At 29.2% G+C, this 26,910-nt stretch overlaps 2 protein-coding genes across 3 annotated transcripts in view; one reads left to right on the top strand and one right to left on the bottom strand.

Moving 5' to 3' along the window:
• Positions 1-869: 869 nt before the first annotated feature.
• On the bottom strand, positions 870-19,529 carry LOC124418950 (RING finger protein B-like). Of its 2 annotated transcripts, none has more exons than XR_006940332.1 (3): positions 18,626-19,527; positions 18,127-18,556; positions 870-1,477 (listed from the first exon to the last, which is right to left on the bottom strand). XR_006940332.1 is itself a non-coding variant. In XM_046946976.1 (3 exons), the coding sequence occupies exons 2-3, from the start codon at positions 18,268-18,270 to the stop codon at positions 17,119-17,121; spliced, it is 738 nt and encodes a 245-aa protein (XP_046802932.1). In that variant the 5' UTR covers positions 18,271-18,556; positions 18,626-19,529; the 3' UTR covers positions 17,086-17,118. The 2 variants fall into 2 exon arrangements, 1 of the variants encoding a protein (XP_046802932.1); XM_046946976.1 differs by lacking the exon at positions 870-1,477 and adding an exon at positions 17,086-17,712 and having other exon boundaries at positions 18,626-19,529.
• LOC124418980 (forkhead box protein P1-like) overlaps positions 7,474-26,910 on the top strand; it is a 181,032-nt gene continuing 161,595 nt past the window's right edge. The window contains exons 1-3 of the mRNA XM_046947053.1: positions 7,474-7,479; positions 9,245-9,422; positions 9,491-9,686. Coding sequence (XP_046803009.1) covers positions 9,303-9,422; positions 9,491-9,686 — 316 coding nt within the window. The 5' untranslated portion in view covers positions 7,474-7,479; positions 9,245-9,302. The remainder of the gene's footprint in view (positions 7,480-9,244; positions 9,423-9,490; positions 9,687-26,910) is intronic.

The raw sequence follows: 26,910 nt of genomic DNA, 5'->3' as shown, positions 1-26,910 counted from the left end.
TATTTCTTGAGTGAGCACTGCTTCCAACCCGTAATCACTGGCATCGGTTTGTAGCTTAGTATCTAATCCCTAAATATCTCTTAGCTTCTGTAATTCCTCCTCAATAAAAGTAATTATTGTTTCTTGATTTTCAGCACCGTGGTCATTATAAGTTGTCCTATCTGTCATACCTCAGATGCAGGAGGGGTATGTGATATCTTAATTTCTTCTGTTGGTGTTGATGATGGATTTCTGGAACGACCAGGTCGGTTTTATATTACTATGCACGATGGCTCACCTCCAGGCAGGATATCATCCAAACATAGGGACAGGTTAGAAAATTGCATCGCAGTTTTAAAGATTTTAAGCAGGTTTAGACCTATGATCATAACTTCGATATATGTAGGTATAATCAGGAACATTACGTTGCGTTGACCTTGACCAATTTTTACAGGACTTTCAATAGCACTCTATATTTGGTTGGTTGATCCATCGGCTAGTATGACATCAAGATTGGTGGTAAGTTTTAGATAAGCGGCAAAAATGGTGTGAGCCAAATTTTCTCTAATATAACTGCTGGTTGCACCTGTGTCAATAGTATAGTGTAATAGTAATAGTGTTCTCTCCGACTATAACATCTGCACTCATTCGGTTTTCATCACAACTTAAATTTATCACTTCCATGCGTAAAGGTTGATGTTGAGTCGTATTTTCTGGTCCCTCGTCTATAGATGTTTTGGTGTTGTCTAGGCTGGTTCGAAATCCCTTCGATAGAATCATAGTTAATGCAATAGCAAATAACAAAGCAAAAATTAATGAAATGATGTGTAAAAAAATTAAAGTTGTTGTTTTTATGAATAGAACTTTTATTGTATAGATATTATAATTATATAATATTAACAAACAAATTTTTAGAAAATATTAATAAAATGATAACTAAAAAATATAAATAAATAAAAAAATAGTTATCAAACATTTTTGTATATAAAGAATTTAAAAATAATATGCTATTTACAGTTCTTCAGTGTCCAGCATGTGCTTTTTGTTGGCCTTTTTGAAATATTTAACCATTTTTTACAGAAATGTGTTATTCCGTTTAATTCCACTGTTGACTTGAAAGCATCGTTTAAAATGTTTGAAAGATATACTGAGCAGTCTATTCTACTAAAATCATTTAGAGCGCAAATAATACTGCTTCCACGATCCGTAACGAATACCGCCTTTGCCAGGGGTGATACTACAAATTCTTCCAAAAGCATAGTTTATTTTTAATATTAACTGCAGTACTTGACTTAAAGTCCATCGATTTTATTCCAAGTGTTAGATCAACATTAATAAAATTGACTTGAAAATGTAAAGTGGCACACAAAATATTCCTTTTAACGAAATTATCGGTCCAAATATCAATCGTAACTGCTGCTTCGCCATTTGTTATAAGTTTTTGAATGTAAGGTGTAACTTCTTTCTTCTTTTCAGACATTTGTGCTGTACATGTGTACTGTATTATAAATAACAAAAAACATTAAAATTTCTGGATTCTTTATAAATAGGATTGGAAGAAATTTAAAAATAATTTTTCTTAAGATATTTTAAAATTAAAATAAATATTAAATATTAAACATTCTCATATGAAACAAGTAAGAGTGTTATATTCGGCTATGCCGAATCTTTTATACCCACCATCAAATTATTGAAATATAAATGAACTTTGATATTTTCAATATTTTATTATTATATATCGATATTAATAAGAACATCAGGGTAACATTTGAAAGGGGTCCATTAAAATTATTTTTTGTCGAATTGCATTGCGGTATTCGTATTTTCCGCGTCATTTTCTGGGGGAATTTATATGGGGTGTTGTTATTATAGACTGACCTTATATGGTGAGTAGGGTCAATTACGGACCGATCTACATAAAATTTTGTAAATTTTGACTCGTATAAATCTTACTTCTGTGAAATTTCACTGCTATAATCCTATTTGTAAGCCAGTAATGTGCATTAAAGAAATTTTTTGGGGGGACTTTTTATGTGGGGTAGGGCCAACTATGGACCGATCCACATAAAATTTGGTAGAGAGATATTGCCTAGTATAAAACTTATTTCTGGGAAATTTCATCGCTGTACTCGTATTTTGAAACCAGTAATGAGTATTAAAGTAATTTTATGAAGGGGACCTTATATGGGGGGTAGGGTAAATTATGAACCGACTCTAGTATAAAACTTACTTCTGTTAAATTTTAGAACTATTTAAGTATTTTTAAGCCAGTAATGAGCGTTAAAGTAATTATCTAATGGGGACCTTATATGGGGAGTAGGGTGAAGTGTAAACCGATTCTCATAAAATTTCATAGAGAGGTTTTGGCTACTAAGACACTAATGTCAAATTTCATCGCTATACTTGTTTTTTAAGCCAGTAATCAGCGTTTAAGTCATTTTCTGAAGCTCTCATTCTCTTTGTTTGGAAGTTACGTACGTGTGTTGGAAAATAAACCAGAGAGTTCAATTAAGAGCTCGCTGCGCTTGTATGCTTTACTGTATACAACAGAGATTGACAATGTGTATGTATGAAACAAGAAATGCAACTATTTACTCATAATTTTTGAATACAATGCACGTCCACACGAGTTTCATTTTGAGTATCTTCATGTACGTATTCGCAATGAAATATAATTACGTATATTCATTACACGTATCGAACATGTATGGACTTATTCGTTATCAAAAGCATAGCTAGTTGGTATGTGTGATCTCAAATGAATAAAAACAAAGAATATGTTGAGTATTTCTTTTATTTAAACATTTCAAAAAATACCAAACCGAAAAAAACGAGTTGAGGATATTATGATTTACTCTATTTACTTTAAGTATTGCTGTGCGAAAATGCACAAATGCGTGTAAATTAAATATAAATAACAATTAAGGCAAAATAATGAGCATTAGAGTCCGGCCGAACTCAAAATTTCGTTTGGTACCGAACACCGAACCCGAACTTCGGTAAATTTGAAAGTTCGGTAACACTGAACTTTTTTCTTAAATGATAAACGCATTTATGGTTAACAAGTAGGAAAGTATAGTCGGGCATGGCCGACCATATGATACCCTACACCATGAGTATATTTTTACAATTTTTACTTTTATAAAATTTTTATTTTTTGTAAAGAAACTTTTATGTTGAATATTACCATAATTCCAAAATATTTAAGCCATTTATTGATAAAAAACTAAAATTTCTAAATGAGGCTTTATATAGGTCAAATATGGGCCGATCCTCGGTAAATTTGGGAAAGGGATATATTTCTAAATAACAGTTAGTTTGAGTTGTTGAGTTTCATTGCGATACAAATAGTTACAAGTCAATTTTAGACGTTTAAGTCATTTTTTGAAGGGGGTTTGTATGGGGGCTAGGGTCAAATATAGGCCGATCCTTACGAAAATCTGCAGTATCATTTATACTTATATAAAACTTATTTGTGCAAATTTTTAGAGAGATAATAGAATATTTGACGTAATTATAGCATAAAAAGTTCAAATCGGGAGGTACGGTTGTATGGGGGCTAGGTGAAATAATGGACCGATTTCAACCATTTTCAATAGGCTTCGTCCTTGTGCAACATGCTTGGTCCAAATTTCATCAAATTAGCAATTGGGCCAGTTATCAACAAATTTCCGAATCCCAGAGAGTGATAAATTTCTAATAACAAACTATTTTTGTGAAATGCATATATCTTAATACCTTTATTTTTGGTTTTTAAACGATTCATTGACAAAGATATTAATTTCAATTTGTCGATTTATATGAAATGTTGGTTCATAAAAAATTTAAGTATAATTTCATAAAAATACTAGTATTATTAAGCCTTTTATGAACGTTAGTCATTTTCTAAAGCGAACCTTATATAGAGGTCATGTCGAAGTGTAAACCGATTTTGATTATTTTGAATACCAATCAATCTGCAACAATAGTTAAGGTCCTATCGTTCTTTTAAGAGACTGACTGACTGACATGTCTAGATCGTTTTAGAATAAGGACTTAGAAAATTTCTATTTTACAAATGAGATCAAAGATTTATAGTCGAAACTAGATACTTCATATTAAATGTTTCACTTTTCATAGCTTTTTAATCACTTTCAAATCAGCCGAAAAAATGAACAGTTAAAAAGGCGTTTTGTACCTATGAAATCGGAAATTTATTGTACAGCCAGGATGTATGATAACTTCTGTAAACAAATTTTCAGCATTTTTAAAACTTTTTGATGATGTAAAAATATGATAAATAAACATTTTATAAAAAGTTCGGCGTTCGGTCAAAATTTCGCCGAACACCGAACATTGGCCGAACCTCACTTTTTACCGAACTCCGAACCCGTACCCGAACGTTCGGTCGGACACTACACATTACCAAAATTTTTTATGATCGGTCCATAATTTACCCTAGGTCCCGAATAAGGCTCGTTTAAAAATAAGTTTAACAATTGTAATTGACATACAAATTTTAGTACATAATAGTATAAAATAGTACGTAATTGCCATACAAATTTTTCATGTTTACTTATAATCGTAGAACGATTTTGTTAATATTACTTATGTCGCATTTTTGAGCTAGTAGTGAGCTTTAAAGTAATTTTGTTAAGGAGACCTTATATGGGGGGTAAAGTTAATTATGGATCGATTCTCATAAAATTTGATAGAGAGTTTTTGGCTCCCACAAAACTTATTTATGTAGAATTTCACGGCTGTACTCGCTTTTTTTGGTAAGTAATATTCGTTAAAGTCATTTTCTGAAGAGGACCTTATAAAATTTGATAAAGAGATTTAAGTTCCTACAAAATATGTTTCTGTTGAATTTCAACGCTGTAGGTGCTTCTTTTAGGCAGTTAGGAGCGTTAAAGTCATTTTCTCAAGGGGAATTTATAAGGGTAGTATGTTCAATTATGGGTTCATCCTTATAAAATTTTACAAAGAGATTTAAAATCCACACGCAGAGAAAAAACATGGTTCGGCATGGTTAGGAAAACTATTCTATGTTTTTTGTAACAATAATTTGTTGTCATAACCAAACAATTGTTATTTTTATTGAACTTCATCAATATTTTAGTTACTGAAAACATTTATATGTTTATGACAATTAAAAATTTGAGAATGATTCTCTGAAAATTAATTATTTTTACAACAAATAAATAATGATAATTATGTAAACATATTATATTCTTCAGAATCATTTAAACCAGCGCACAGTGGTATAGGAAAAAAAAAAGAGGGAAATAATTCGGTAACTTCTAAACGGTTAATTCGATTTTAATGAAATTTGGTATGCACAAAGAGGAGGTGTTGTCGAGTAGTTGTATGTTTATCCGTACTAGATCGGATTAAATAAATTGGTTATCAAATGCAGTGTTAAAATAATTGTGAAAAATAAATACTACCCAAAAATATAATAGGGACCATAAAAAATTAATAATTAAACAAGTAAGAGTTATATACGGCTATGCCGAATCTTTTATACCCACCATCAAATCACTGCCATACTTGATATTTTCAATATTTTATTATTATATATCGATATTAATGAGAACATCAGGAAAACGTTTGAAAAACTCGACAACACCTCCTCTTTGTGCATACCAAATTTTATTAAAATCGGATTAACCGTTTAGAAGTTACCGAATTATTTCCCTCTTTTTTTTTTCCTATACCACTGTGCAGCGTTGCGCGTTCATATTGTTCTAATTACGAAGATTTTCGGCAATTCACACGTACATAATCCGATCGTATATACAACTCATTCAAAGAGCGTAGAAAATACAAAAATTGCAAACAAAAGATGTAAAAACAACAACATCATTTTCAAACAAGAGAGTAACTTGCAAAAAACTCATACACTCCAAAAACTTTTCAGGAATGCATAATAGTAAAAATACATAAAAACGATATTTTTAAAACTTTGTTTAAACATTTTATATTAAAAAATCTAATCTTTGTGAAGAAATTAACATTTTTCTTTTCTTTGGATATGTTTTATCTGTACAATTTACCATTTCACTTGTTATAAAACTTGATCATAACAAGCGTAATTTGGAAATATTTTTTCTAAGTGTTTTTTTTTGCCTTTTCTCACCACTACAATAACATTTTCTCTTTCTGCGCTTGGCTGATTTAAACTATAAAATAATCATTAAATGGTATGATTTTACACGTTTATGCATATAATGTTTAAGATATAAGTAAAATACGTTTTCTATTAAAAATATTTTGGTATCGCCATTTTTATATTAGTTGTATGTAGGGTTGCCAGCCTGGCTGGACTTGGCTGGATTGTCCAGCTTTTTTGGTGCTTGTCCAGTTTCAAGCTAAAATTTAATTTGTCCAGCCAAATATACAATTTTTAGTATAATACAATAACTTGGCAATAATTTTTATGTTGTACTTACTTTCAAAGTAAATTTATAAAGTAGACTTATTTAACAGCTGACTATTTTTTTTAAACTTGCTATTTGTGGACTTACTTGTCAAAAATGTTTATGTTGCCATATTTGTTTTCATTTTAACGCTTGCTTTTATACAAATTTCTGAGTAATTTGTTGTATTTAATGTGAAAAAGTGTATTTTATTTTTAAAAATGTTCTAATTTTAAAAAAATAAAGAAAACTTTGTGACTTTTAATATAAATAACAACATATTTTTGGAAAGTACAACAATAATGCCATATTTTCCATTAATTATTGGTTCATTTTTGTAAACAAATTTTGACAAATGAGTATTTCGAACAAAAACAAATTGCCTGTGGTTTTTGTAGACGTTTGTTGTACAACAACTCGTGTCGCTACTTTATTAATTTACTTTGCTTACTTTTGTTTTTAGTATTTATGTGACAGAACCGAAAAAATGTAAGTTTAGATAATTAAATTGTAAAGAATGCAATAAATTCATTTAATTGTAATATTTTGAAATAATAATACATAAAGTCTCTGTTTTAAATATTATTACTACTACCATTTGGTGCACTGATGAGTTTAAAATCACTTTATGGGGCGAACAAATCTTATCCGTCCTTCCGTTAATATTTTTATAGGAACTTCTTATAAAGCACTTATGGTACTTATATGAAAAAACCATTTCAATTTTTATGAAATTTGGTGGGAGTAAATTAAGTCCACAAAATTAAATTTAAAATTGAAAGTAAAAATGCAATTTCTAGACCTACTTAAAATTCAGTATAAACAGATGCTGTGATAATAAGTCGAAATTCTGAGATAAACCAAAATATATTTATTAGTATAAATCTAACTAATATTCTTAAGTAACATAGCTAAGGAAAATGAAAACAAAATACAAAAGTTGTAATAACATTTAAAATCGTACGACGATTAATAATCGCGATACATGCAAATATTTGATACCTTTGGCTTCAACTGTATCATTGGGACCGCGACTTTTAGTTCTTTATTTTGATTTTATGGATAAAGCAGAAAACGAGGTTTTATTTTATTTTGTTAAGTTCTTAATTTCAGCCAGTTCTTCTGCGAATGTGGATGATTGCCTCTACACAGGTAAATAGCTCTGAAGTTATGGATGCAATGCTTACATTCGCTACACGTTATTATAATTGGTCAAATATACCCCATAAAGTCTCTTAACTCATATTTCGAAAGAAATCGTCAAATCTGTGCTTAAATGGGAACTATTTTTAATATAAAAACTGTTTTCCAAAAAGTCCTATACGGAGTTTTTTTGAATTTCGCTAAAGCGCGTAAACAATTGAGTAATTTTTCAAAATATTTATTAAATATATTAGTAAACAAATCCGCGAAGATGCATATTTTTCTAAAGTATAGCTATATGTCAAAATAACAGCTAAATTAAAATGTTTTTTGTTATTCTGAAAACATTGTAAAAATTCGGATATATGGTCAAAACAAAAATTATTAACAAATTATATTTTATAGAATTTTTGGTTATGGAATGTCGAATAGTATATTTGCATAAAAAGTCCAGAGATATAGGCAGTGTTCAGTCGCTATATGACATATTTTGGTGTATCACTGTGAAATTATTTATATAAAACCAACATTAACATTTTCTCAGTTTTTTTATGTCCAGTTTTTTTTTGTTTTGTCCAGCTTTTTACAACCCAATGTCCAGCTTTTTGTGAATCGGAATCTGGCAACCCTAGTTGTATGGTTTATCCGTACTAGATCGGATTAAATAAATTGTTAATCAATTGCAGTGTTAAAATAATTTTGAAAAATAAATACTATCAAAAATATAATAGGAAACATAAGAAATTAATTATTAAAAAAAATTATATTGTGTTTATATTGGATTGAAAGTGTGGATATATATTTTTTATGGGAATATAAGTATTTGGAAGTTTTGTGTTTGTTTAAAAGAAAATTAACAAATAATTACATTTTACGCCGAGCACATAAGATTAACCATATTATGTTTAATACGTAACCATAACATGGTTACATGAAGACATGTGACTACTTGTAACCATAATATGGTTACTTGAAACAATAATATGATTGCTTGAAGCCATTATATGATTACATGAAACCATAATGTGGTTGCTTGAAACTACAATATGATACTACAACATCACATTATCACTATATTATGATGAAATATTCGAACTATATTTAATCATAATATGATAGGTTATTATACTAATAATGATCATAATATGTTTTAAATTTAACCATAATTCTAACCATAATATGTTGCTCTTAGATTATGGTTACCACAACTATATTTTTTCTCTGCGTGCAATAAAACATTTTTGTGCCAAATTGCACCGCTATATATATGCTTTTAGCCAGTAATGAGCGATAAAGTCATTTTCTGAAGGGGGTCTAAAATGGGGGCTAGGCGCAATCGTGGACCGATATTGCCCATTTTCAATACCAAACAAACTAAAGGTATCTATGAAAAATTTCATCTCTTTAACTGAACTATTTTTCTTATCCCTAAAAGTATAGATTCCATACTTTATTGCTGCATATAAACATTATACTTTTAGTTGTAAAAATTGTAAAAATCTGAACTCCTTTGGAGAATTTTTGCTACGACCAATAAGTTAAAAGTTACACTTATTTGAATAAAACCCTGTAACTCCGGCAGTACTTGACCGATAAAGCTAAAAAAATGTGGCTGGCAAATAGTGCTTACCTTTGTGCAAATTCATCTAAATCGGAAGACATTGATTTGTAGTTGTGAAAAATAAGATAACATAAAACATTTTTATTCATTGTATTTTTAGGCACCTTAAAACTGAACACTGCTTAGATGATCGCTCTACAGCACAGGCTCGAGTTCAAATGCAAGTTGTTTCTCAACTCGAAATGCACCTTCAAAAAGAACGTGACCGGTTACAGGCCATGATGCATCATCTATATTTAACTAAACACTTCGTAATGCCAGAAGAGTCACAGGTTCAAGTACATTATGTATTAATAACTACTGTATGAAAAAAAATTAATTTTGTTTTTTTTTCATATTGTATTAGGAAAACATTTCACATATCCGTTATAAAAATGCTATCAGATCAGTATCCACTACACCGGATTTAAGTCGAAGCAATAATAATAGTAACGATGATTCTGATGGTGCAAATGATTTACAATCTTTCCTAATGAGTTCAACCAATATGAGCGCCACAAGAAAACGTATATGTGACAAAAGTCCATTAGCATTAGCAGGCGGTAAGTAATTGATAAATTTAAAATTCCGGTAATTTTTTATATCATGAAATATTTACCAATTATGTATACCAATTTTTATTTTTACCAAGACGAAAACCTTAGCAGAAAATAAATACAGAAATTATAATGCAATTTATTTAATGACATTTGAATCTATATATGTATGTTCCAAAATATTTTTATATGTTTAACTGTTAAATTTTTACATTAATTCATATTTTATACTATTTCATACTTCAATATGAAATAAAATCTCTTTGTCTCCCTCAAAACTTAAGGGATATAACTGTTTTAAAAATATGAAGTTCAAGATTTTAATGCAACCAAAATATTTGTAAAATTGTACATATTTGACCATACCTCGCATATTACTCTTTGTACTGAAAACCATCTAATAAATTATTAAAATAAATATATTCTAAATCATACTACAATATTAAAATTTAGAATAATCGATTCACATAGATCTTCTCTTCGAAATTCACTTGAAATACATATGGCATATATTGTGTTGGTGGTCATATAAGATTCGTTATAGCCTAATATTGCAATCTTACTTGTTATACATATATGACATTTTTAGATGTTAAGGTTAATAACGCCAAAAATTTTATAATTATTTTTACTTCAGAAAAGGGATCAGTTATTGAGGGTGTAAAATTTAAGGGATTCATTATATTGAAAATGATTTTAAAGGGGCTATAACTAAGTATTCAGACCCTTTTTAACCATTTTGGTATGCGTTTTATACTCTTCAACTTCGCTAGACGAGTATATCGTCACTTGAAATGCAAAAAGGCGGAACAACCAAAAAAATTAAAAATCGACTTTTATATACGATTACATATATGTTGTCGCAAATTTTTAGAACTATTGTCAGAGATTCCGATTTTATTGACATGAAATTCAAAAGGGCTTAATACCAAATTAGTAATTTTCGCATGTCAAAAAGTAATAAAAAGAACATAATAGACAATGTGTGGCGGTACAGTTTTATTCAACATGTTTATTAATGTTCTGATATATCGTGTAAAAAATTACGTTTTTATAGACACAATAGTTTTTATTTTATTTAGTTTTTTTATCGCCATTTTGCATATCATGTGGCTATATATAAGTTTGTCATTCCTTTTATAATTTCAATAATATAATATTATTTTTCCGACTCTATTAGGTGTATATATTCTGGATCCTTATAGATAGCGAAGTCGATTTAGCCATGTCTCTCTGTATTTTAAATCAGTTTTTGGATTTTTGATTCTCGCGATGTAGAATTATTAGCAAACAATACACATAATTATACGGTTAATTTTGTTATTATACTTGCATGTTTATAAAAACAACTTGTTCTTAAATTCACAGTACTGCATAGTATCAACCCAGTAAACAATTTTTTTAGACATATCTGATGTCAGAAATTTTCTGATTTTTATTCTTATAATATTCTTTAGACATATAGGAGAATAGTCTGCACATTTTCTGAAGTAAAATATAAAATGGCTTTCGAATAATATCCGATAATTCAGAACATTATCTGAAGAGAATTGTTTTTGTAATTTAATCAGACAATTAAGCGAATAATATAAATTTCCTTTAGGTATTTAACATATTAGTCTGCATATTTTATGATATTTTTTGGTCAGTCATTTTATTCCCGTTTTCACTTCTTTTGTAAGAAAACTTCTTTTATAAAAATCTTGCACAAACCTGCTTATATTTTGAAATTCGTCTACTGTACTTTAGAAGGAAATTTAATTTTTATTTTCTCAGTTGGTCTTTGGAAAGCAAGTAAACAACATCTGCATATGTGATGAATATTGTTTAAATTTCTTTCACAAACATTAGCAAACAAAAAACAAGTAAGATTGTTATATTCGGCTGTGCCGAATCTCATATACCCACCATCAAACCATATGCCGTAAAAGGAATGCTCCCTTACAAACTTCCGGGTGATATTTGGAATATGGATTGCGCTCTGGTGTTCGGCGAAATTTTGACCGAACACCGTACGCCGAACTTTTTATAACATGTTTATTTATCATATTTTTACATCATCAAAAAGTTTTAAAAATGCTGAAAATTTGTTTACAGAAGTTATCATACATCCTGGCTGTACAATAAGAAAAGTGAAACATTTAATTTGAATTATCTAGTTTCTACTATAAATCTCTGATCTCATTTGTAAAATTGAAATTTTCTAGGCCCTTATTCTTAAACGATCTAGACATGTCAGTCAGTCACTCTGTTAGTCTCTTAAAAGAACGATAGGACCTAAAATATTGTTGCAGATTGATTGGTATTCAAAATAATCAAAATCGGTTTACATTTCGACATGTCCTCTATATAAGGTTCGCGTTAGAAAATGACTAACGTTCATAACATGAGCAAAAATACTAGTTTATGAACCAAAATTTCATATAAATCGGAAAATTGAAATTTGCGAATTGTGTTAAGTATTGTAAGTATGTTGTATTTATATTATATATATTTTTATTGTTTTAGAAACTGTAATTTAACAGATTCGATAAAATATATTTTGCTTTAGACACACATTTAAAATGAAATTTTAATCACCTTGGATCATAATATGATAATGTATAACAATATTATGATATATACAAAAATATCATGATACAATATTTTCACGGTATTTAATCATAATATGATATTTTAAAATTGTTACAATAACGAAAATATGTTTATACTACAATCATAATTAGTTGATAATTGGCCCAATTGCTAATTAAAGACCCTTTTCAAAAAATCTTTCGGATGTTCATATTTTGGTTTTAAATGTTATAAATTTATTACTTTTTAATCATAAATGCGTTTTTCATTCAAGAAAAAAGTTCGGTGTTACCGAACTTTGAAAACCGAACAAAGAACTTTTAAATTTACCGAAGTTCGGTGTTCGGTACCGAACTAAATTTTGAGTTCGGTCGGACTCTACTGACCAGGGACCAGGTCCATCCAAAAAACCCTATTTTTATGGGAAATTCAATTTTAAACATGTTCATATTTTGGTTTTAAATGTTATAAATTTATTACTTTTTAATCATAAATGCGTTTTTCATTCAAGAAAAAAGTTCGGTGTTACCGAACTTTGAAAACCGAACAAAGTTCGGGTTCGGCCGAACTTTCAAATTTACCGAAGTTCGGTGTTCGGTACCGAACTAAATTTTGAGTTCGGTCGGACTCTACCGACCAGGGACCAGGTCCATCCAAAAAACCTATTTTAATGGAAAATTCAATTTTAAACAAATTCTCAAATCGCATAGTCGATATCAAATTATAGTGACCTGTTTTATATGAAACAATATGTTCTTAATCATTTTGTAACGGGTTTCGATAACCCCGCCCCTGGTATGGATGTAATAGGCAAAAACCAAAAAAATTTCATTTTTGGAACTTTTTTGGGAATTCCGGGATTTCCAATAAGAAAATTCGAAATTTTTATTTAATTTTGGATTTTGAGTAAAAAATCTACTTAATTGTAAAATTTCATCAAAAAATATTCAATAACAATTACATACAGTTTTGAAAAATAGACAAAATTACCTTTCCATTGATATATAACATGCCTACCTATTGTTTTATAAATGACAATTTAATTAGGGAAAACTCAACATCTTTTAGAAAATTTACCTAGCACTATTATTTTCATCCATAAGGTTAAAATTTGTTACATATATTAAAAAATGTTACCCCTATAGGTCACTTTAATAGGTAGCTTATTAAAGTAACCTATTGAGGAAAAATTCATTATAAAGTAAACGTTAGACATAATAGGTAGAAAATATATATAAGACAGGTTTATATCTGTTTGTAATTATTTGTAATTTTCTAACCATGCACAGTGGGGAAGAATCGAATTTTTTTGGAAATAAATCTGGCATTTCTAAACGGCTGATCCGATCGGGATAACGGAAATCTGGCGTGAGCGTAGCCAAGGAGTATTCGAGTTTAAGTATTTATCAAAACTTCAACTTTGGGCGACATGTTCTAAAATCCCAAAGCTGGGATCAGAAAACTGAAAGCAGTTTTGGAAACCTCAATATGTTTCACATTTACTCCAAAAGTATTTTCCCAGCCCTGATAGAAATGTGGACCCTATGGCCAAAAAAAGTAAAAAATACCATTTTTGGGATTTTTATTCCTATTTTTGGGAATTGCGGGATGCCCTTTGACCTTTTCAATTTTTTTTTTACATTTTCTTATTTGAAATGACAAATTTAATAAGCGTTGAAAATTTAATTGTTCATAAATAAAGATTTTGTCATATATTAATTACTAAAACTATGATTTATATCAAAATTTTAATAGGGTCCATATTTATTCCTTAGTATCATTTTTTAGTTAGATATGGAAATTCTCGACCCTTTACAAAAAATTTTAAGCCAATTCAATTACATTCAAAAATATGTTCATTTAAACCTGTATCCTTTAATTTCATATTTTAGTATTAAATATGACAGAACATATTTAAATCTTATATTTACCTAATTTCTATTTGTTTGCCTATCCTTATAATTGAAAGGTCCTATTATGCTTAATTTTTCAGAAATTTATAACTATTTTTTACCTAAATTTTTTCGACAGATCATTTCGTTCTGTTTCGTTTATGATCATGTAGGTAAAAATATACAGGTGATGATAATTTCAATTCATTTACTAATAAGAAATATCAATGACTGAAGTACAGGTTATAGTAATATATTCCTAAATGTTAATAGGTAGACAATTCGTAATTTTTTGCTTTGGAATACCTATATCGGAAATGACAAGAATTCGTATATAAGTAAACTTCTCAGATTTTAAGTACCATATTTAATAAATCTACAATGAAAAACAAACTATCCTATCATCACCTATTGCTGTTAATGATGTGGAAGCTTGTATTGATATATCATCTCGAAAACATAGCATCAAGAATTGTGTCAGACTTCTCAGAAGACCAACTAAGGAAAATTCATAACTGTGATGTTGTCTTAATGTGTAAGTGGGGATGTGATGGTTTATCAACACTTCCAGAATACAAACAAGCATGTGGAAGTCGGACATTAGCAGACTACAAAAGTGTATTTATGTCATCATTAGTGCCATTACGAATTCGTTCATATTCTCTTAATCCATCATCGTCAAGCATCGGAAATTCATTTCAAGATATATGGATCAATACAACTCCGGGTTCAAAAAATTTTTGTAGACCCATTGGATTTGAATATATAAAGGAGTCAAAGAAAACAACAAAAGATTTAGTGGATTATTTAAAAGATGCAATAAATGCACTGGAGCCCATTTGCATAAAAATAAAGGAATTCTCTATTAACGTATCATATCAGCTAAGCTTAACAATGATTGATGGAAAGGTCAGCAATGCCATAACAGAAACTTCTTCCTTCTGGAGATGCTCAATATGTAATGAGAAAAAGTCGCAATTCTCAAATATAAACAAAACCAGAAGTATTAATGAAGAAGTCCTGTCTTTCGGAATTTCATCATTTCATGCCAGAATACGATTTTTGGATTACTTTTTACACATAGCATACGACCTCAAATATAGAAGTGTGCCAGAGAATCTTACTAAATCAACAAAAAATTATGAAGAATTGAAAGAACTGAGAGCTGCGGAAAAAAGCAGAATCCAAGAAGAATTTAAAGTTCTGATCGGATTAAACATCGACAAACCACTTCCAAGTTGCGGTAGTACAAATGATGGTAATACGGCGAGAAGGTTTTTTCGTGATTTTGAAATTACTTCAAAAATAACTGGAATCGACAAGGAGTTGCTTCGAAGAGTTAACACTATTTTAATAAGACTGAATAGTACACATAAAATTGATGGAATCGATTTGGAGAATATACATCTGAAATTTCTAAATTACTTGTATCTCTGTATCCATGGAGGGAACTAACACCAACAGTACACAAAGTATTGTGTCATGGTCAAATAATAATTGAAACGAATATTCTTCCACTTGGAGAGTTAACAGAAGAAGCCCAGGAAGCGAGGAATCGAGATTTTAACTTTATCATCTCAAAACAAGGAATATTTAAAGGACTTATATTACCTTCTGGATATGTATTCCGACATGACAGATTATTTTATAGAAAATAAGTAGTGTTAGGAATTAACTATATAAGCAGGTTGTAAGAATTAATTGTATTATGTTTAAGATAAACAGATCAAATAAAAAAGCTGTCATATTTAATACTAAAATATGAAAAAGATGAAATTAAAGGACACAGGTTTAAATGAACATATTTTTTTAATGTAATTGAGATATTGGCTTGAAATTTTTTGTAAAGGTCGAGAATTTCCATATCTGACTAAAAAATGATATTAAGGGATAAATATGGTCTAAATTGTTGTAGCTATCTGCGACTCTATTAAAATTTTGATATAAATCATAGTTTTAAAAATTTAACAAATATGTAATATGAAATTTTCAACGCTTGTTAAATTTGTCATTTCAAATAGAAAAATTGAAATGGTCAAAGGGCATCTCGCAATTCCCAAAAATAGGAATAAAAAACCCAAAAATTTGATTTTTTACTTTTTGCCCATAGGGTCCACATTTCTTTCAGGGCTGGGAAAATACTTTTGGAGTAAATATAAAACATATTGAGGTTTCCAAAACTGCTTTCAGTTTTCTGATCCCAGCTTTGGGATTTTGGAACATGTCGCCCAAAGTTGAAGTTTTGATAAAAATAGGTTATATTCGGAAGGACGCGGTGGCAACATTTTCAAAAATAGGACAAGTTTTTTACGCCAAAGCGTTCTGTGTAAAGATACCTTTTAGAAAACTATAAAATTGTTATATGTTCTTAAAGAAAATTTTATTTTATTAATAAAAGAGTTAGGGTGGCATGTCATAATGTTCAATGTCATAATGTCCGTGGACATTAGACACACCAAAAAATGACATAACGTCCATGGACATTATGTCACTTTTTGAAAATGCTATAATGTCCATGGACAGTGACATTTCTTTCGTGGACTTTTTGACACTTATAAGTGTGTCATAATGTCCTTTTTTACAAAAATTTGAAATTAAGAAAAACACGCTTTGTTTAATTTATAGGTATATGTAATATATTTAAGGATTTTAGATTTTAATCAAACAATTCAACATCTTCATAAATAATCATTAAATAAGCTATATAATTAAAAAAATCAATTTCTAATACAAATGAAAATAAATCCATTAAGAAATAAAATTTTTAGTTTTTATTTACTGAAAAATAAATATATACTGTTTATGTTAAAAAAATCATTTTGAACTTTTTTGAACTCATTGAATGCAGAAATATTAAACAATTATTTATTTCAAAAACACATTCAAATTAAATTATTGAAAAATTCTTTAATTCAAAATAACATCATGTTACCAGCAGGATTAAAACTCGAGACAAAAGTTCGTGATTTTTATTATTGAAATATTTTTAAATTATTTTGCACAATTTGTCTGCAATAGGAACACAATGAAGGTGAATTATTGTTTTTAGATTTCATGTCTAAATGATCGAAACAATTTGAACAAATATTAAAATGTCTACATGGTGTTAACAAAATATTTCTGGCTTCCGTTACACAGATAACGCACCTTAAAACTTCAGTTATTTCATGAATATTTATTTCTTCTATATCTTCAGATTCAGAATCATCTTCCACGTTTTCCTCTACCATTTTATCGCACTCAATAATATTGTTTTCCTTATTTATAACTATATTGAAAAAATCGGTTAAAGAAATGATACCTCTATTAAGCTTTTGTGAAAGCTCCCAAATTTTACTGTCTTTGTCCAAATTTTGTTTACGTTTTTTTGGTAAAACTGACAAAATGCCTGCCGATGACTGGATAAGGGAAACCAAATGAGTAAAATCCTCATTGCGAATAACTTCAAGAAATTTCAGAAATCGTCCATGTTTTTCCAATTTTTTCGATAATTTTGAATTAAATCCTTCCAATGCACTCGTAGTTCTAATAACTTCTAAGTGAACCGAAAATACTGATGGTGTGATCTAAAAATATCAAATAAAATCTATAGTTTCGAGTTTTAGGAATATATTTCTATTCTTATGTACTATATAAAATTATATGAAATATAATTTATAATCCTTCAATAGGAAAAGTATGAAAAAATCGGCGCCGATTTTTTCATACTTTTCCTATTGAACTTTGTTCAAATTCCATTTTGTTTTCTTTGCGAAATGCATTAAGGATTATAAATTATATTTCATATAACTTTATACATGATTTTCTTAGGCAATATATCGATAATATAATTTGTATACATTTGTATACATGTATACATGATTTTCATAGGCAATATATCGAAAATAAAAAATTGAATTCATTTTCCTCGGTGTAATACGGGTTTCATGTTTAAGTATTCAGTTTTCTTTACAACACTATATTTTATTGTTGGTACTTACCTTTTTCATCCACTCCTTTTCAAAATATTTTAAAAAAATATTTAGGCAATCCTGCTTACTTTTGGACATACTCAATAAATCTTTTTTTAAATTAAGAAACATTTCTTGTATATGATCTGGACTTATTAAAGGCAAATTTAACATTTTACGATACCAATTGCTGCAGTCCTCGTTTGTTTTAATAATTTTGGTGAATTTTATTGGTTATTTTCTGTCCCTTGCGTTTTAAAGCTTGGCAGTAGTGAAACCAGCAACCTTTCATTGTCGCAGTTGGGAACGTTGATTCTAGAGCTTTCCTTAAAGCAATTTCATAATCAGTATGAAATGCCAAAGCTTCAAATTTAAATAAGTAATTATTAATGAATTGGAACATGTGTTGATACACTTCTTTCGACCTCTTAGACATTAAAATGTAAATAAAAGGAAAAGTCTGTAAACAAAAAAAAAGAATATTAATATATTAATTGCCGAATTCCCAAACAATACTAAATATACTTACATGCTCCAAATAATAGAAATGTATAATGAGTAACTGTTTGAAACCACAGCAAGGAACAGTTTTAAATGTACCATCAATTAAATATCGACGACCTTTTGGTTTCTTCTCAATTACGTCTGCAATTGTGGGTGATATAAAAATGGAATATGAAAAGCCGTCTTCTAAAATGGTTTCTCGATAAAGAGGTTTATCGGTATGTTTGGAATATCCATATTCTTTAAAGAATTCATCATTCTGAAATATAGTTTTAAGTTCACTAGGATCCGTAGGATTTTTTGGCATATTTTCACTCCGAATCATGTATAGTTGACGTCTCATTTTTGGAAATGTGACTGACGGGGCCAGTTGTTTCTCTTCCATACAAGTCCCGTCAAAAACTTCCCGCACTCCTTTCCTTTTAATTGTTGCTTTTTCACCACACACACTTTTTACCTTATTTATTATTCGAAATTTATTTATTAATCTTTCAGCTGGAGCATGGTTATGCTGAAAATCTAAGTTTAACGGCTCACAAACTCCATCTTTTCTTAAACAAACTTACTTTACAGCTTTTGAAATAACATACGTATCTTGTAAACTCCAGGTATTCATGTTTTTTCGAAAAACTTGATTTTCATCTGTCAAAATTAAAAGTTTTGAATTTTTACGAAACCCCCCATAATTTCATATTTATATTCCGTATTTTCCATTGCGATTTTTTATATTTTTACACAACGAGATATAGTTTTTTATATGTTTTTTATTTCGATCCGTTTCATTCAAAATTCACTTGTTTACTAAAATCGTCAGTTTACATTTATTAATTTATACTAATACATTTAATTTGTAACAGTAAATATTAAAAAATCAAACTCGGAATTTATAACATTTATTGTATTTACATTTTATGGACATTATGTCGCTCTAAATTGAGTCATAAAGTCCATGGACATTAAGACACAGTAATAAGTGACATAAAGTCCATGGACATTAGGTCACTTTTAGGAATCTAAAATTTTTTGAACTTTTAAATTAAAAAACGTATATTTTTGGATCTGTAAATGATATTGATCTGAAATTTTTTGTATATTATTGGAAATTTTGTTGTAAATTTTTAAATGCCTATAACTCGGATATTATAACAGATAAGTAGTATGTCCAAGCATGTTTTTTCAAGATCTCGTCGAGCGCTTTCAGAAAATATAAAAACAAAATCTGCAGATTTTTTTTTATATTTTCTGCAGATGCCCCTGGGGCATCGCCAAATTTTATCCTGATCGGATCAGCCGTTTAGAAATGCCAGATTTATTTCCAAAAAATTTCGATTCTGCCCCACTGTGCCATAGCGATCGCTTTATTTGAACATTCCATTTTATGTGAACATTCTTCAGCTCCTTTTCAAGATAAATTCAACTTGTTATTGAAATATATTGAAACTTCACATAAAAATAAAGTGTATAAAACTGATATATGTAAAATTGAAAATTTTATAAAATCAGTTGATATAAAACTGAAGAGTGTTCGGTATTCCATTGCTAAATTAGAAATGTGTAGAAGTTGCTAATTGCGTATCAACTGTTGGTGCTCCCTGTAAGCAGTATGAGGATTGAGCTCAAAATCAAAGAGGAAAAGGTTATCAACTTCTCTAGAAACCTTATCTAACGAAGAAGTTTCGGACACTTTTAAAGCAATGTTAAGAAAAGAAAAACAGCCTTTGGGTGCCATAAAAATTGCAAATATTTTTCCAACCGCATCACCAAGACGACTTTTCTTTTCTTCAGACCAACCAAAAAATTAAATTCTTGTGATCTTGATGGATTATCAGCACTCTTGGAATATAAAAAAATCAACAAAAGTGAATCATCTTCCGAGTATACAGAAAAAATTGTGTCCAAAATCCGTATAACAACTTTAGTTGTTAATTAACTATTTCTATATTGAAACGCGCTTAATTAATACAATTAAGAACGATTTTTGTATCAAAAAAAAAAAAATTCAATAAATTGAATTGATTATTAGTTTTGTCAAATTTATGTTAAAATTTCAATATTTTGCATGGGAATTTAAATTGTTAAATTTGTTTTAAGATTTAAAATTTTTTTTTATTAATAAAGCCGAAATATTTGTAAATTTTTAAAATTTTGGTTTTTTTATAAAAAAACATTTGTTAAAATATAAAAATAAAGAAGTTACCATCAACATTGTTAATATAACATTATTCAACCTTTTTTTCAATTAAAAATTTTGACAAATAGTTTTTTTAAAAATCTCCATGAATTTCTAACGGAATGCAAGTCATGTATAAAAAATGTAAAAAAAGAACTAATTTGCGTTTTATATACATGATAATTGAAAAAAAGGAAAAAATCATTTGAGGCATATGTGTGCCTAATTTTCAAAATCATATTGTGTGTAACTGTTTAAGCGATTATTTGAAATATGAAATTTAGCAACATTTTTTACTTGTTTTTTTTCAGTTTTTTATCATTTAAATTCGTTACAAAAACACATATTAAAGAACTTATACAATATACGTTTGGCAAATCTAATAATGTAGTCTATATACACACATACATAAAATAAGAAATGTTTAACTGACATTGTTACAGAACAAAACGAAACAAGAATAGAAAAAACAAGTAAGAGTGCTATATTCGGCTGTGCCGAATCTTATATACCCTTCACCATAGTGTATTTTAAACATCTTATATAAATTTTAAATTTTTTCCCGACTACATTATTATTACATCAAAAGCTAAACAAAAAGAACAACAACAACAACGCTAAATGAAAAACACAGAAAAACAAAAATAACGCAATGACGCCAACAGCATCCAAACCAAGGGTGCCCAAGCCCTATGCGCTTGGTACTCTTTTGTAAATGCGCTTAGCTATAGACAGTGTGTTTTCTATACACTTATATGCGATTAACCTTAGCAATACGTTGTTGTTGTTCTTAACAGTATACAAACAAGAGTAAAACAACAACACTTTCCTATTCATTGCTGGTAAACATTGACGAGACGTAGATTTTGTTTTTGTTTATCGTAAAAAATTGTTTTAAAAAGCACTTGGAAAAAATTTGTGTTAGTTTTAAATTTCAAACTTACATTATTCGCATATAAAATTATTATTGACAAGACGTAGATTTTGTTTTTGTTTATCGTAAAAAAAATTGTTTTAAAAAGCACTTGGAAAAAATTTGTGTTAGTTTTAAATTTCAAACTTACATTATTCGCATAAAAATTATTGTACAATAACTCACAATCTACTCTCATATAATTGAAAACGTTTTAAATACTTTTTTCTATCCATTAAAATATATTATTTTATTTTAACAAAAAATGCAAATCATATTTTTTTGCTGTGTATATATTGTTTGTTTGAATTCCAAACATACAAAAAAATACACAGCTGAATAAAACCAAATACATCTACACACACACGTATCTTTTCCTATATACGGTGTTGTTGTTGCTTTTATAACAATTTTTTGATGATTTTTGCTCATATCTCCGTTATTTACCAACCGATTTTACTGATTTTAAATAGCGATCTTCTCGAAAGCATGTCTAATAGAATTATTGAAGATTCGGATCTCGCCGATATCCTGGGTCCTCTAAAAACTGATTTCAACAGACAGACGGACATGGCTTAATCGACTCCGCTATCTATAAGGATCCAGAATGACAAACTTATATGTACCCTTCTCACGAAGGTGAAGGGTATAAAAAGAACAAAACGAAACAAGATTTGAGAAACAAAGAAAAAAGAAGGTAACAACATCTTCAGTTTTGTTTGATCTATGCGACAGTAAAGAAGTCAAGTGTTTTGTAAGTTTTTTGCCTATTATATCCATACCAGGGGCGGGGTTATCGAAACCCGTTACAAAATGATTAAGAACATATTGGGTCATATAAAACAGGTCACTATAATTTGATATCGACTATGCGATTTGAGAATTTTTGCTCAAAATTGAATTTTCTATAAAAAAATAGGGTTTTTTGGATGAACCTGGTCCCCTCGGTATCAAAAATTTTTAGGTTTTGTTTCATTTATCGTATTTTATGTAAAGTCAGCTTTTCAAAAAGTATAAATTCTATATACATCTTCTTAGAAACTTTTTAGATAACTTAAAAAGAAAAAGATACTTTTTTCCCAAAAAAATGGCAAAAAATCGCTTTTTTTTAATTTTTTAAATTAAAATGCCAATAACTTTGGACTCAGTCATGATTTTTACATAATTCTTTCACTGCTTGATATATAAGAAATGGCGAAAATCGGGAATATTTGGACCCGCTATTATCAAAAAACTAAAGTAAGAACGGTAAAAATTTTAAAATATTAATTTTCAAATGCGAATATCTCCTAAACTATAAGAGATAATTTACTGCTATGACGACATTTTTTATAGTGCTCGATGAGGAGATTCTATATACGAAATTTTTTTTAAATCGGAACTCAAATGAAGAAATAGGATCGTTTTAAAAATTTAACATAGCCGAGGTGTCCTAATTTGAGGACCCCCCGCCGGGCCCCTGGTTGGCCTATAAGGTCCAAATTCAAAACCTAAACTCTACAACACCTCCTCTTTGTGCATACCAAAATTCATCGGATTAACCGTTTAGAAGTTACCGAATTATTTCCCTCTTTTTTTTTCCTATACCACTGTGCGATCGGATCAGCCGTTTTCCAAAAAATTTTCATTCTGCCCCACTGTGCATCGCTATACTCGTACGCTTGAGACAGATGTTTTTCTGGGGTCCACTTTTATGGGGGCTATCTGACAACATGGACCGATATTGCCCATTTTCAATACCAAACAAACCTTACCTATAGAGAATATTTCAACAGACTGACAGACATGGCTAGATCGTCTTAAATGTAATAAGAACACAGAATATATTCAGTGGTCGACAAAACAATGGAAACTTTTTCAAATTATAAGAAACTGTTGAAATTCTTAAATTATTATTGATATATTATTAATAAAAATTATTAATTTTTATTTATATATATTTGTTTACCAAAATAAACAAAAAACCAAGAACATAATTTATTAAATACAGAAAAAATAAAACCAAATAACTATTATTTATTATTATGGTACTGACAAAACTTTTAAACTTTTACAGAACAGAATACTCTTACTAAAAAAATATGCAAAATAACTGGTTTTAGCAAAATAATTTTTTGTGTCATTAATTAAAATGACTGGGGTTTAGATTTAAAAAACGATTTTAATACTTCTTTTAATATTTTATATAATATTTGTTGATCTGTGATTAATATTTAATGAATAAATCATCACTTCATAAAACTGGTATAATACAGGATAATTTGATGACAATAGAATTCAAAAAATTACAAAAAATTACTTCTCTAGAGTAGTTATAAATAAAAAGTTCGAAATAAGTACTCCTATGGTTAAAAACATGGTAATAAGACCGGTCTTGGTTGTAGTCGTTCTGTGGCTAAACCTCGTAGTTTTAGAAAGAATCTTTCTACTCGTCTTCTAATTGCAAAGAAAACAATGTCCTTTACTGGACCAGAAGAATATTAAGTTTAGCGGTGGCAAACTGTTTTTCAGGACAAATATTGATCGAATTAAATTATAAAAAGATACTATGTGTGGTATAAGGTAGAGATCCATTAAAAAAGCATAAAGTATTCCTAAACTGTGGAAACTAGGCCCATAGTTTGGAGATTTAAAAACGACAATGGCCCTAAAAACCAACTTTAGATTTGCAATCGAACGGCTAGACTCGAAAGTAATACATGTATTGAAGTGGCCTGCCTATTCACCATATCTCAATCCAATAGAAAATCTATGCACAGTGGGGCAGAATGGAAATTTTTGGAAATAAAACTGGAATTTCTAATTTGGCGTGAGCGTAGCCAAGGAGTATTCGAGTTTAAGTTTTGAAGATGAACCCCGCAGATGCCCCAGGGACGGAGCTGTGGCGGCTCAAAGTAGGGTACCTACGACATGTAAAATTTTTAAACTCGCGCCATATTTTTGTTTTTCACCCAAATACAAAGATTTTTATATTTTCTGAAAGCGCTCGACGAGATCTTACTACTTATCACTTATAATATCCGAGTTATAGGCATTTAAAAATTTAGTGATACAAAATTTACCATACCTTGGTCCGCCTTTTTTTGAACACCGGGCGTAATTTTGGACCAAATGGACTCAATTTTTTCTTGTTAGTTAGACAACAAAATTTCCAATAATATACAAAAAATTTCAGATCAATATCATTTACAGATCCAAAAATATACGTTTTTTAATTTAAAAATTCAAAAAATTTTAGATTTTTGCCGTTTTTTTGTTTTTATACTTTTTGAAAAGCTGACTTTACATAAAATATGATAAATGAAACAAAACCTAAAAATTTTTGATACCGAGGGGACCAGGTCCATCCAAAAACCCTACTTTTTTTTGGAAATTCAATTTTGAGCAAAAATTCTCAAATCGCATAGTCGATATCAAATTATAGTGACCTGTTTTATATGACCCAATATGTTCTTAATCATTTTGTAACGGGTTTCGATAACCCCGCCCCTGGTATGGATATAATAGGCAAAAAACCAAAAAATCCCATTTTTGGGATTTTTTTAAAACTTTTTTGGGAATTCCGGGATTTCTAATAAGAAAATTCGAAATTTTTATTTAATTTTGGATTTTGAGTAAAAAATCTACCTAACTGTAAAATTCATCAAAAAATATTCATAAATAAAATTTTTATTGCAATTTGAAAAATTTGTATCTTCGCAAAAACTGAATAAAAAACATTTTTTAATTTTTTTAAAAAAGTATTCCGCGAATTTTTTAAAAATTATATACAGTTTTGAAAAATAGACAAAATTACCTTTCCATTGATATATAACATGCCTACCTAATGTTTTTTAAGTGACAAATTAATTAGATAAAACTCAACATCTTTTAGAAAATTTACCTAGCACTATTATTTTCATCCATAACGTTAACTCTTAAATTTGTTACATATATTAAAAAATTTTCAGGTATTATTTTTTAAACTGTAATGATTTTTACCCCTATAGGTCACTTTAATAGGTAGCTTATAAAGTGACCTATTGAGGAAAAATTCATTACATAAGGATACGTTAGACATATTAGGTAGAATATCATAACCCTTTAAAAAATAATTTAATTTAAGTACCTGTAATTAATATATAAGACAGGTTTATATCTGTTTGTAATTATTTGTAATTTTCTAACCATGGCGATCGTACTAAAAAAAAAATGATTTGTGCTCCATTTTATTTGAACACTCTTCAGCTCCTTTTCAAGATAAAGTGAACTTCTTATTGAAATATATTGAAACTGCACATAAAAATAAAGTGGATAAAACTGATATATGTAAAATTGAAAATTTTATAAAATCAGTTGATATAAAACTGAAGAGTGTTCGGTATTCCATTGCTAAATTTCGATCGAAATTTTCTGATTGGCTGGATGAATGTGTAGAAGTTGCTATTTGCGTATCAACTGTTGGTGCTCCCTGTAAGCAGTATGAGGATTTGAGCTCAAAATCTAAGAGGAAAAGGTTATCAACTTCACTAAAACCTTATCTAACGAAGAAGTTTCGGACACTTTTAAAGCAATGTTAAGAAAAGAAAAACAGCCTTTGGATGCCATAAAAATTGCAAATATTCTTCCAACCGCATCACCAAGACGACTGAAAAGAATTGTAAAGAGTATACCCACACCATCATCTGATACAACGTTCACTGAGGAAGAAGCTATTGCGCTTATGTTGCAGCTGGGATTAAGTCGTGATAACTATAACGTTAAGAAAGGCGCTATCTGAAAAAGGAGTGGATGTTTTTACCATCATATGACAAAATAAATGAAAAGAAGAAAAGCTTATACCACCTCCTATTGAAATAACTGATCGGAAGGCTGTTATTGGACTCGGCGCTCTACTCGAAAATACTGCTTTAAGGATTGCTTCTGACTTTTCTTCAGACCAACTAAAAAAAATAATTCCTTGTGATCTTCAACTCATTTGTAAGTGGGGATGTGATGGATTATCAGCACTCTCGGAATATAAACAAATCAACACAAGTGAATCATCTTCCGAGTATAAAAGTGTATTTATGGCATCGCTAGTTCCATTAAGAATTCGAAAGTATGCTGACAGCGATTCTCCATCAACCAGTTTCGATGATATTTGGAAGAATTCGACTCCAGGATCCAAAGCTTTTTGTAGGCCAATAAGCTTTGAGTATATAAAGGAATCCAAAACAACAACGTAAGATTTGATAAATCGTATTGA

The sequence above is a fragment of the Lucilia cuprina genome, chromosome X, assembly GCF_022045245.1.
Source record: "Lucilia cuprina isolate Lc7/37 chromosome X, ASM2204524v1, whole genome shotgun sequence".
NCBI lineage: Eukaryota > Metazoa > Arthropoda > Insecta > Diptera > Calliphoridae > Lucilia > Lucilia cuprina.
This window is presented reverse-complemented; position numbering and strand designations above follow the sequence as displayed.